The following is a 12,417-nucleotide window of genomic DNA, read 5'->3' as shown; positions in this document are numbered from 1 at the left end:
CCAATGCTACACCTTCCTTTGTCTCATGCCCTTCTGCACACTTCTCACACCTAGGAACCTTCCTCCTACACACTGCTGCCACATGCCCATAAGCTTGACACCTGTAACAACGTAATGTATTCAGCACAAAAGGTCGTACAGGATAATATCCTATCACTTTGTCGGGCAAAGACATCAAAACTCAAAAGAACAGACAATGACTTCTGTTTCACCACTCCCGCCCTGTCTGCGTCACACCAAACGACAAACATCAAACACTGGGAATCTTCCCCTTCAGTTGGTCAACTTTTACAGTTACTGCTACCCCAGTATTCACTCCTTTCAATGGCGCCCATTTCTTGAGAGTAAAACAATTCACATTTCTTGCCTCCATTCGTTTAACGCAGAGAGCCTTCTCTCTCCGACCAGCAGAAACACAAACAATTATCACAAGACCACTTCTGGATATCCTTACTGATTCCACAGCACAGAACTCTGTTTTCATCCACCCTGAAACCACAAATGGATCACCCAAAAGGCAAGGGTCCACTTTCAACAAAAACGTCACTCCTAGTCACAGACTCATCTTTATCCTAAGCCTCGGCCCCGAGAACTTCACCACCCCCAACCATTAATTTCCACATTCATATTCCTTTATCTAACACTTGAAACATGTGACAGTGGAATGGTGACGTAAATATTCAGCGACGCTCTACGGTTTGTGTACAATTTCAAGCTTAACGGGTGGGTTACGTTTAGGACAACTGCATCAAATGTGTCTTTGTTTTGTCTTATAATCGTGAGGTGAGTAAAATAAGATTTTATCCCACTAAGTGTATTGACATTTTCGAGATTAAAGCTAGCTAACTTGAAGCGAAGTGCCCTGCATTGCTATATCAGCATCACCAGTAATATATGCGGAATGCGCAACCATTGCGGATGTGGTGCAGAAAGAATGCGCATTGCTGCGACAAACGCAATTATAAAGGTGTTAGACATCGTCATCATCAAGTTGAAACCTATATTGTAAATTATTTGATATTTGTAATTTATGTAACAATTTGGTAACATGTATTATATTTCTCTCTTTTGTAGAATTCCCTCGATCCTCTATTTACTCAAGTCTATCTGCACATCTCTGTTGATGGATACTGGCATAGTTGTTTTTGCACTAACATAAATGAATTTTAAATGATAGTTTTCAGAGAGAGTACATGTTTCTCTTGGCCAGCTTTTACAGTTGATGAACGTCTGCTCCAGGACTTTAGCTGTAGGCTACCTGGTATGAATGAATAATATATTATGCAAACGAACGCACATTACAGTGAATGTTGATCTCAGTATGTCCCTGCACAAGATGGTCTCCTAGCGCCCCTATTTTTTTATGTGCCACTTAGTTGTAGCCTGTGAACATATGCCTTATGCTGCCCCCACTGAAGGATTAGTTAGTTGTCAGGCAGATATTGCTCGTCCCCAACAATGGTGTGGTACGGCCAGCCATCTGTCGCTGTGTGAATGGAACTGTCAGTTGGTCCGTCTGTAAACCAGGCCTGACTCATGACTGAGTACTACGAGGAGGGGGGCCTGCTGTACGAGCACTCGCCTCCCATGCACATCAAAGTGGAGTCTCCGGAGGGACCCTTCGGAGGGGGCGTCTCAGAGGACGGCTTTCCCAGGGAGGATGAGGACTCGGAAGGCAGCTGCGACCAAAGCAGTGGGCTGCCTGGTGGACTCCCTTTCAACGTGGTGGTGGTGCATCCTAACATCATGACCCCTGGCATGTCCTCGGATGACCTCCTTTCCATGGAACAGCGTAAGCTTTAACCAGCTTTTAGCTATTAAACGCATGTCTATTGTTCAATATTGATGCTTGCAGTGGTGCTCTGTACTGTTATGATAAATATGTTTTGACTATTACATTTTTGTGTTTCACCTCATATGACACATAGTAAACACCTATAGATCAACTCTGTCTTTCTGTAGACAGAGGTATGTCCTCTGTGTTGGCAGCAGGGGGTGCAGGCAAGAGGAAGAGTCGTTTTAGCGGTGCAGAGCTGGAGGTGCTGGTTTCTGAGGTGACGCGGTGTGAGGGAGAGCTTTTTGGTCCTGCTGGGAGGCTCCGGCGCAGGGAGAGAGAGAGGATCTGGGCAGGGATCCTGGAGCGGGTCAACGCTGTGTCCAGAGTCCCTCGTACCCTCCGCGAGGTCAAGAAGCGCTGGGACGACCTGAAGAGACGCAATGGAGGCAGACTGGCAGACGCTAGGCACCGCACTTGTTACCTGCCATCTAATAGAGGGGCTTCCATACTGGAAAGGTCAGCTCAGGCAAGCCCCAGGCTTCACCAGGCCAGACAGAAGCAAAGCACCAGAGGGAAGGCCAGTTTCACGTGCTTCACTGATACAGAACCAGGTAAATCTGAACACTAACAATGAGGTAAAGCCTTAGATTCAAGCCTTGTAGGAACATTCAGATAATGCATATAAAAAACAGATTTTTTTAACCACTGCTTTCTACTATATCTTGTTTACTGCAGTGGGTGGAGGTGAAGGGTCGGAGAGGGATGGCTTTGAGAAGGATGAGGATAGTGGTGAGCGGGAAGGGGAGGTGGGAGAGGTGGAATGCGAGGGGGCAGAGAGCAGTATGGAGGAAAAGCTGGGTTTAGGACTGGGAATAGGGCCTCCCCCTAACTCAGAACGCTGGCTGCCTCCATCTCCCCTCTACAGCGCCCCTTTCCTCAATGGGACCCCTCAGCCTAGTCCCCAGCCCTCACTAGGGGCCCAGCAGGGACCCCTGGAGGCCCCTCCTCGCGGCTTATGGCTGGAGGACGAGCTCCGCGGCATGGGGGAGGCAGCTCTGCAGCTGGGGGATCGGGTGGAGCAGAGTCTTCGGGAGTTTGGGGAGGGATTCAGACGTGAAATGAGAACATTAGTGGCCTCTCAAGAGGCACTGGCAACCAGCCTACAGCAAAACAATGTTCTCCTGCAAAGGCTGCTGGGAGTCCTAGAGGCACAGCAGCAGCAACAACAACAACAACAACCACCACCACAGCAGCAGCCACATCATTCCCAAAAACAACAGCCACAACAGTCAATAACGCAGCAACCACAACAGTTACAGCAGCAGCAACCACAGCCTCAACAACCGATTCAGCCGCAGCAGCAACAACAGATACAGCAACAACTGTTACTACAGCAACCCCAACTGGTGCAGCAACAACAGATACAACCGCTACCACAGCAACCGCAACACCCCCAGAGTCCAAGTAATCAACCAACTTTAGCAGTTGCCCCTGTACCACCACCCCCAGATATTCTTGATGGTACCACCCGTCCAGATCCACCCGCAGTCATTAATGGAATCGTCCAACGGCCAAGGCGGGGGAGAATTGTTGATCATAGACGAAGAAGAAGGCGTTAGATAAAGAGATGTAAATAAGCTTTGATGTACTTTATTTATTTTCTTTTATACAATCTAATTTGAAGTAATTGTGTCCCTCTAATTTCAACCAAAGTTGAAAAAGTTGTTTCATGAGTACATTTGTTGTGTAAAGTATTCAGACCCCTTGACTTTTTCCACATTTTGTTACGTTACAGCCTTATTCTAAAATTGATTAAATTAATGTTTTTCCTCATCAATCTACACATAATACACCATATGACAAAGCGAAAACATGTTTTAAGAAATGTTTATAAGTATTTAGACCCTTTGCTATGAGACTTGAAATTGAGATCAGGTGCATCCTTTTTCCATTGATCATCCTTGAGATGTTTCTACAACTTGGAGTCCACTGTGGTAAATTAAGGTCCCATAGTTGACAGTGCATGTCAGAGCAAAAACCAAGCCATGAGGTCGAAGGAATTGTCTGTAGAGCTCCGAGACAGGATTGTGTCAAGGCACAGATCTGTGGAAGGATTATACAAAATGTCTACAGCATTGAAGGTCCCCAAGAACACAGTGGCCTCCATCATTTTTAAATGGAAGAAGTTTGGAACAACCAAAATCTTCCGAGAGCTGGCCTCCCGGCCAAACTGAGCAATTGGAGAAGGGCCTTGGTCAGGGAGGTGACCAAGAACCCGATGGTCACTCTGATAGAGTTCCTCTGTGGAGATGGGAGAACCTTCCAGAAGGACAACCATCTCTACAGCACTCCACCAATCAGGCCTTTATGGTAGAGTGGCCAGACAGAAGCCACTCCTCAGTTAAAGGCACATGACAGCCTGCTTGGAGTTTGCCAAAAGGCACCTAAAGACTCTCAGACGATGAGAAACAAGATTCTCTGATCTGTTGAAACCAAGGTTGAACTCATTGGCCTGAATGCCAAGCGTTACGTCTTGAGGAAACCTGGCACCATCTCTACGGTGAAGCATGGTGGTGGCAGAATCAGTCTGTGGGGATGTTTTTCAGCGGCAGGGACTGGGAGCCGAGTCAGGATTGAGGGAAAAATGAACAGAGCAAAGTACAGAGAGATCCTTGAGTGCTCCAGAGCACTCAGGACCTCAGATTGGGGTGAAGGTTCACCTTCCAAAAGGACAATAACCCTAAGCACTCAGCCAAAACAACGCAGGAGTGGCTTCGGGACAAGTCTGTGAATGTCCTTGAGTGGCCCAGCCAGAGCCCGGACTTGAACCTGATCGAACATCTCTGGAGAGACCGGAAAATAGCTGTGCAGTGACGCTCCCTATCCAATGGGAGAGGCTCCCCAAATATAGGTGTGCCAGGCTTGTCGCGTCATACCCAAGAAGACTCGAGGCTGTAATCGCTGCCAAAGGTGTTTCAACAAAGTAAGTAGGGTGTGCTCTGTACTGAGTAAAGGTCTAAATACTTATGGAAGTGTGATATTGTTTTATTTTTTTTACATTTGCAAACATTTCTAAAAACCTTGCTTTGTCATTATGGGGTAGCGTGTGTAGATTGATGGAAGAAAAAAAACAATTTAATTAATTTTAGAATAATGCTTTAACGTAACAAAATGAGCAAAAAGTCAAGGGGTCTAAATACTTTCCGAATGCACCGTATATATATTATTTCAATTAAACACAGTAGGCTAATTGAAGGTTCAGCCCTGATCTATATATATTAGCATAATGTATTGGTTGGAAGTTGCTGCAATAGAACCAAGAAATGTCAGCGATTTCTGTTTTGTCCAAATCTTGTAGATAGACAATAAGCATTACATTAACAGAAAGCACATTGGAGTCTGCAGCAATCTATCATTAGAGCATTTTAGTAAATGACCATTGAAATGTAACATACCAATGCATATATACATGTTCTGATTGCTCTTCCAGTTTTATGATACATATTAAACATGCATTGTATGATAGGCTGGACATACACATGCAAATCTTAGAAAAAAGTATTATACAATGTGTATTTAACATGTAATGATAAATCCTTTTATAATTGGGCTATAATGTTTAAGATATGGAAATGTTTCCCTACATAGCTCTTAAATTAAAATCTGCGTCAGTATGTATTTTGCTTCAGATTTTCTTTGTTTTTCGTTGTTATCAATTAATTAAGCATTATCTACAAGTATGATGTATGTGTTATCTTGCATGCAGTGTCTGATGTGTAAACAAAATGCAAGGGATCTGTAAAAAAAATTAAGCATTTGTGTACCTTTTTGCACAATTTATATACCTAAATATAGTTGAAGGGTCTGACTCTGTTCTGAGACATGTATTGAGTAAAGATTAATAAAGGCAACCCTGAACTATATCTCATCACAGCTCTTCAATAGCTCTTTATTCAGACAAGTGCTGCTGGTGCAACCTGTTGACTGATTTGAGTGAATGCCCATTGATAAATGTAAAATGCATTGCTTTCGTTTCAATACTCATGACAATCTGAAGTGGATAAACATAACATCACATGCAGAATGCAGGGCAGGCGAAGACCTTTCACTTCACACCATCACACTCTAGCGGCCAGTAACATAATATACAATTCGATTCGCCTTCTGCTTTCACGTTGAGGAAGAGGGGGCATAGAGAACCATTTTTGGAGGAGTGCTGCATGGGTAAAACATGGCTGCTGTGAATTCATCAGAGAGACGCCAGGGCGACCCCAACGATGAGCTGGGGGACCCGGGGGATGTAGCACAGAAATGCGAATCATTTGAGTATAAATCGACAGACCCCGATAACACTTTTGCTGTTGAAGAAGACAGAATTCCCAAGGACTCCAATGAAAATAGAGAATCTAGTATTGTTACCGATGGGCTTGCTAGCCAGATTGAAAGTAGCATTGCGCTTCGAGCTAATGATAGATCAGAGATAGGTAATGAGTTAGTAGATTTAACGTCTTCTGAAGAAAATACCCACAACACCGATGTTTCCTACAACAAGCAGCGGCATTTCGATTGGTCTGAGACGGAGGACGAGGAAGACCGCACGGATGCAAAAGAGAATGGAAACGACGGTAAGTTTGTTTGCTAGCTAGCGTTGACTATGTTTCTTTCTTCGAATAGCCTGCCTTATCAATATAAGCTATCTAAGCTCACCGTCTATCTATTTTGGAAAACAGTCGTGTGCAAAAACAGACTGAAATGTACGGGGTATCCCTGGAAACATGCAGGATGCAGCATTGACTGTAAATGTGCTCCTGCTCACTTTAATTGCCAAGATGCTAGCGAGTTGTCTCATGCACTTAATGAGCTAGCTTTGTTATTGGCCAACCGTTTATCCAATAGAATATTGATCATGCAGGTGACTCAAAATAGTACACTAATCGTACCCTTTGATGTCATAAATGCCTTTTCATAATATTTTTGTGGAGATTGATTTGTGTAATAGGCCTGTTTTCATATTTAGTCTCAAAACGTTTGTATTCATGCTTACTCATGAACGCTTCACAATGACAATGTTGTATTTCTTTTGTATTTACAGTTCGTAACGGTGACATGGGGATGACTGAGGTGCAGCAGGAAAAGATTACTGAAGATGTCTCAGATGCAGAGGATGTGGAAAAGGAAAAATCACGTTCTGACGAGGAGATGGATGTATCCAAAGACACAGGTGAAGAACAAGACTGTAATGGAGGAGAGGAGGAGGAGGAGGAGGAAGGAGGAGAAGAGGAGCAAACAGTGAAACGGAGGAAATGTAGTCTGGAATGCAAAGACTGTGGGAAGAGGTTCACCCGTCGGGAGACATTTAACCTCCATCGTCACTTCCACGCTCACCAGGATGAACTGGCCTCACTCACCTGTAAGGAGTGTGGCCTTACCTTCCATCACCGCAGCAGCCTCATCAAGCACCGCAGTGAGCACCAACAGAAGGTTGAACAGCCTGTGGAGCGGAAGAGGAGAAGGAGCCCACAGGGAATCCACAAGGAGGAGAGGCCAGGCTTCCAGTGTGACCACTGTGAAGAGACTTTCCCAACACTGAGCAAACTGAGGCTCCACACCTGCAACTGTGCCCCGGATAAGGCGTACCGTTGCCCCCTGTGCCGCAAAGAGTTCCGCATGAAGATCTCCATCACCAGCCACATGCAGACCCACTCCCTGAGCACCCATCACTTCCGCTGCCAGGAGTGCCACAAGAGCTTCTCTGACATATTTTCCCTGCGTGACCACCAGGGCTCCCATGCCTCCCTCAAGCCCTACGCGTGCCCCGAGTGTGGCATGGTGTTCAGGCACCGCTCTGTCATGGAGGACCACCGTCGTAAGCACACAGAGGACACACAAGGCCCCCACCGGTGCAACATCTGTGGGAAGCACTTCAAGTATTCCAGCCTCCTGCAACAGCACCAATACCTTCACACAGGCCAGAAACCCTTCCGCTGCCCAGACTGTGGCAAAACGTTTGCCTTAGCCCAGAACATGAAGGCGCACTGCCGCCAGCATAGACGGCACCCTCACGCCTGCTCTGTTTGCCCCCTCACTTTCCCCGACCAGGGCAGTCTGCAGGCTCACGTGTCATGCCACGAGACAGTCGGGGGACTAGACAAGGAGAACACAAACCACGGGGTGGAGCCAAAACGTATATTCAACTGTCCTCTCTGTCCTCAGAACTTTCCTTCACCAGCTGACCTGAGGGCTCACATGCTGATCCATGAAGCAGAGCATGAGAGGATGGAGAACGGGGCGTGTAAAGACTGGGAAACAAACCGTTACACCTGTCCCCACTGTCCTGCCACCTACTCTGACCAGTCTAATATGATGGCCCACCTGACAACTCACACGTCTGCCCGGGTCAGTGTAGAGAGGCAGGGTAATGGACTTGAAGTAGGGAGATCTGCTCCACTTAACACTGCCAACGTTCCAGGGAGGTGGCATAGGGAGGAGATGAGTAGTAAGCCTTTAAAGTGTCCAGACTGTGGCAAGTCGTTCCGTCACCGCTCTGTGTTAACGCTGCACATGCGTATTCATTCCAAGGACAAGCCTTACCAGTGCAGGGTGTGCAACAAGTCCTTCAGATTCAACAGCTACCTGCAGCAGCACATGATCATTCACACCGGGGAGAAACCATACAAGTGCCCAGACTGCAGCAAGGACTTTGCTTTCCTGCAGAACATGAGAACCCATCAGAGGCTGCACACCCAGAAACCGTTCCGCTGCACAAAGTGCCGTAAGGGATACAGCGACGAGAATCAGCTTCAGCGCCATTTGCTGTCACACAACGGCGAAAAGCCCCACAAGTGCCACCTCTGTGAAAAGAGCTTTGGGCTGGCCTACCTGCTGCGGGACCATCTGAACACCCACACAGGCGAGAGGCCCCATCGCTGTCAGGAGTGCCACAAGACATTCCCCTGGCTCGGCAGCCTGCTGGTGCATCAGAAAATCCACGCTCGAAAGCGCCAGGGGTCGAGTCAGCCTTATTCTTTTCCAATGGCCATGAGGATAAGAGGCAGGGGTAGCAGGGGCCGGAGTGGAGGCAGGCTGGCATCAGGCTGGCCCAGGTGGGGTGGAATGGGGCAATCAGGTATGGACACGCCCCAACAAACACCTCCATATCAAGTCCCAATGTCAAGGAGTCCTGAGTGGCAGAGGAGGCCGGCCCAGCCACAGCCACCCATGTTTTCATCCCAGATGGATATGCAGCAGCCAGGGGAGACGTCTGCGAGAAGGCCTCCACCAGTCCACCAACAGTGGCGGGTGGAAGGTGGAGAACTGAGGCCTGTCCCACTGCCAAACCAGTCTCAACCGTCTCAGGATCCTGAAAGACAACCAGTGCATGTTCAACAGCAGCCATCTCCACAAACACAGCCACAGCAGGTACCACAGTCTCCACTGATACAACAACAAGTACAGCTACAGCCACATCTACATCCGCAGCTGCGCCAACAGCAGGTTCAGCATCATCTACAGTCTCCGCTGATCCAACAGCAATTACAGTGGCAGCAACCAGGTGGACAGCTCCAGCCACAGCTAGTACCACAACAGCAGTGGCAGCCTGACAGACAGTTGCTCCAGCTCCAGCAAAAGCTGCCCTGGTTACCAGATGCTCAGTCCCGGCCCACCCCACCACAGCAACCCCAGCAGTGGCACTCAGACGGCCTGCCTCGGCCACCCCCACAGCAGAGGAGTTCAGGCAGGGCAGAGGCACCTACAACGTCACAGCCTGGTCTTGGTGCATCTCAGAGCCTAGAACCCCCTCCTCCAGGAGAAAGTGGAGGGACCATGCCCTTGGGTAACAAAACACCCCCAGTGGCCGGGCCACAGAACCCCAGCCCATTAGCTGTGAGTGAGCAGGAGCAACACAGGCAACAGCCGAAGCCCTTGAGCTGGGGTAACACAGCCACTACACCACCAGTCCCCACAATGAGCTCTGTTCAGCTTGACTTCCCTGGGTCCCCCATTTACATGGATGGGGCTGCTTTGTGGGGTGGGCTGAGAACCTCTCCAGCAGTGCCACCATCCCAGAGCGCATCAAACAAACTGGGCCAAGAGCTTAAGCTGCCAAGATGGTCGAGCATCTCAGTGCCAATGCACAAAGCTGTTAATGAATCATCCACACCTCCTAGAAAAGAGGACACTAGAGTTTGGGACTTTAATGCACCTCTGGTAATGTCCCCAACTGTTAGTTCATCAGAGAAAGCTGGAAGTGGGCGTGAGCAGCAGAAACAGTGGTCTCCAGCTCTACTCAGTACATCCTCCTCAGCTCAGATGGGCCACAGCTCTGTCATGTCAATTTCAAGCTCTCCATCTCATGGGATTGGAGGTAGTCCCTGGGATTTCAAAGGATCCCCCTCAAACAAATCAGGCCTTAGCCAGGAGTTAGAGCAGCAGCAACAAAAACATCTATCTTCCAGCTGGACCAATGTACCCACATCCACCCAGAATGTTCCCATCTCCATTCAATATGACCCACAACGTTTCACTCACGGGGTGGGACCCACTGTGTGGGGTTTCCAAACCACTCCAGCTGGCCCGCAGCAGCAGCCAATGGTAACAGGCACTCAAATCATCATAAATCAGACCTCTCCTTTCTTCTCTCCTCTCCCTCCGCTCCCTCCTCTTAGTTTGCCTGGCTCACACCCTCTTCACTCTGTAGCAGTCGGCTCTATACCAAGGCCTCCACACCCAAACATTTTCTTCACGCCACAGGCGGTCATGAGTGAGAGGCCACACATGACACAGACCCTGTCGCTACCTCAGCTAGCCCCACGGCCTGTTCCTCACAAACTGGGCCGTTTGCCTTATGTCCCAGACCGCCTTCTCCAGTGCATGATCTGTGGGTGCTCTCTACCCCGGGAGTTGGACTTGCAAATGCACTACATGCAGCATGCACAGGGAGAGATTTGACACTGGCAAAGAGTGCATCTACCACTCTGTTTTTCCAAATGTTTTTAATGTACATTTATTGTATAACTATAGCAATTTAGCTGTGTTTTGTGTCCGTTTTGGACATTGTCTATGTTGTTGATCTCTCACTCTATAAGAAAGGGTCAGATACTCTCAAAAAGTGTATAGTTTGTTAACTTGATCAAGCACGGTTGTCAGTTTTCTGTGTTCACAGCTTTGCCTTGAACTGCAAAGAACTTAGAAATATGACGGTTTAATGGATTTCTTGGCCAGTACCATCATATTTATGGTGTTGTAAACATACCAAGGATTTACACTCGCAGGCCAGTTATTAGGTACACCACCCCGTTCACAAAAAAAAGTTGCTTACAGTATCTCATAAATGGCAGACCTCCTGGGTTTTTCACACACGACAGTGTCTTGGGTTTACTGAGAATGGTGCGAAACAGTCAGTGGTACTACATTTACATTTCCGTCATTTAGCAGACGCTCTAGATGGGTGTACCTTAAACTGGCCACTGAGTATGTCAACTTATGGATCTTTGTTAGTTTTTCTTTCTGTGTACACTCCTGTCTTTGTTACACCATTTACGTTTATTCCTCGAACAAGTGGATTTCACCTGTGTTGCACTGTATATTTGTGCCTTTATTGTTTCAAAACACTGCATGTTCTTTCTGCTCTCTCTAAATGTTGTAGTGGGTGTTATTCAAGTTGTCAGGTCTCTGAATAATGAGTCATTTGTATGAGTCATTTCTTATTCTGTCTTCATTTGGGTGAACATGTATCTTGTTTTGGTGCTAGAGTTATGAAATTAGGGTTATTGGGAGGAGCACACATTTTATCCAAACAGTGTGGCATGGATTAGTATACAAATTAATTTATTGCATTAAAATGAATAACTAATAACTAACTTTACCTGTTGGGTTTGTGATATTGTATCAACAACATGACAATGTTGCCAGAAGATACGCTTGTTTACACTGACCTGCAATGGGGTCGGAAAGCAATCATGGTTACATTAAGACACTGTGGAGCAGACGCGAGATATGGGTCGGAAAACGTACATCAATCCGAGGATGGGATATGCCACTGTATGCCAAATGTTACCTTTATCCATATTGTACATATCTTGCGCCGGCTCCACAGTGTCTTAATGTAACCATGTTTGCGTTGAGACACCAGTACAGCTCAGTGTAAATCAACGTAATGGTAGGGTCGTTATCTTCTGGCAAAACATAATGTAACATATTTGACGTTTTACTACATCTGTGCATTAGCAGTAGTTTTAAATATGTAAATACCTGGTAATAAAAATAATTGGGAAAGAATGCCATATTGTCGTCTGTATTCAATAAAACACAATGACATAATAGTCGTGCAATAATGAAAACAGTCTACCAAATCGATGTTTTCAACACAAAATGCCTTGCATAATATCCGTTACATTGCATGTTGAGAACTAATGGTTGGGTGTAATGGTGCTTGGAATTCAAGACGAATGGTAACTTGGAAAAAACGAGGTCAAATCATGCCGTCAGTTGTCTTCAGGTCGTAAAGTCGGAGCTCTAGAAAGAGGCCCGAGTTCCCGATTTGTAATTTCGAGTTGGATGACCGTTCAAAACGATTTTCCCCAGTCCAGTCGGAGCTCGTTTTTTCAGAGTTCCCATTTGTGTTATTGAACGCACTGAAG

The 12,417-nt window shown here is 46.8% G+C and overlaps 2 protein-coding genes across 3 annotated transcripts; both read left to right on the top strand.

Annotated features, from left to right (window-relative positions):
- Positions 1–48: 48 nt before the first annotated feature.
- On the top strand, positions 49–3,545 carry si:ch211-261d7.3 (chromatin modification-related protein eaf-1). Of its 2 annotated transcripts, none has more exons than XM_029738408.1 (4): positions 49–783; positions 1,075–1,792; positions 1,990–2,388; positions 2,513–3,545. In XM_029738408.1, exons 2-4 carry the CDS (start codon positions 1,537–1,539, stop codon positions 3,394–3,396), a joined length of 1,539 nt encoding a protein of 512 aa, XP_029594268.1. In that variant the 5' UTR covers positions 49–783; positions 1,075–1,536; the 3' UTR covers positions 3,397–3,545. The 2 variants fall into 2 exon arrangements, with proteins under 2 accessions (XP_029594268.1, XP_029594266.1); XM_029738406.1 differs by having other exon boundaries at positions 1,963–2,388.
- A 2,424-nt stretch (positions 3,546–5,969) lies between these two features.
- Positions 5,970–12,055, top strand: LOC115176737 (zinc finger protein 628-like). Its single transcript, XM_029736981.1, has 2 exons — positions 5,970–6,402; positions 6,870–12,055. The coding sequence occupies exons 1-2, from the start codon at positions 6,009–6,011 to the stop codon at positions 10,724–10,726; spliced, it is 4,251 nt and encodes a 1,416-aa protein (XP_029592841.1). The 5' UTR covers positions 5,970–6,008; the 3' UTR covers positions 10,727–12,055.
- Positions 12,056–12,417: the final 362 nt, after the last annotated feature.

This window comes from Salmo trutta, chromosome 37 (assembly GCF_901001165.1).
Source record: "Salmo trutta chromosome 37, fSalTru1.1, whole genome shotgun sequence".
In the NCBI taxonomy this organism is placed as follows: Eukaryota; Metazoa; Chordata; class Actinopteri; order Salmoniformes; family Salmonidae; genus Salmo; species Salmo trutta.
This window is presented reverse-complemented; position numbering and strand designations above follow the sequence as displayed.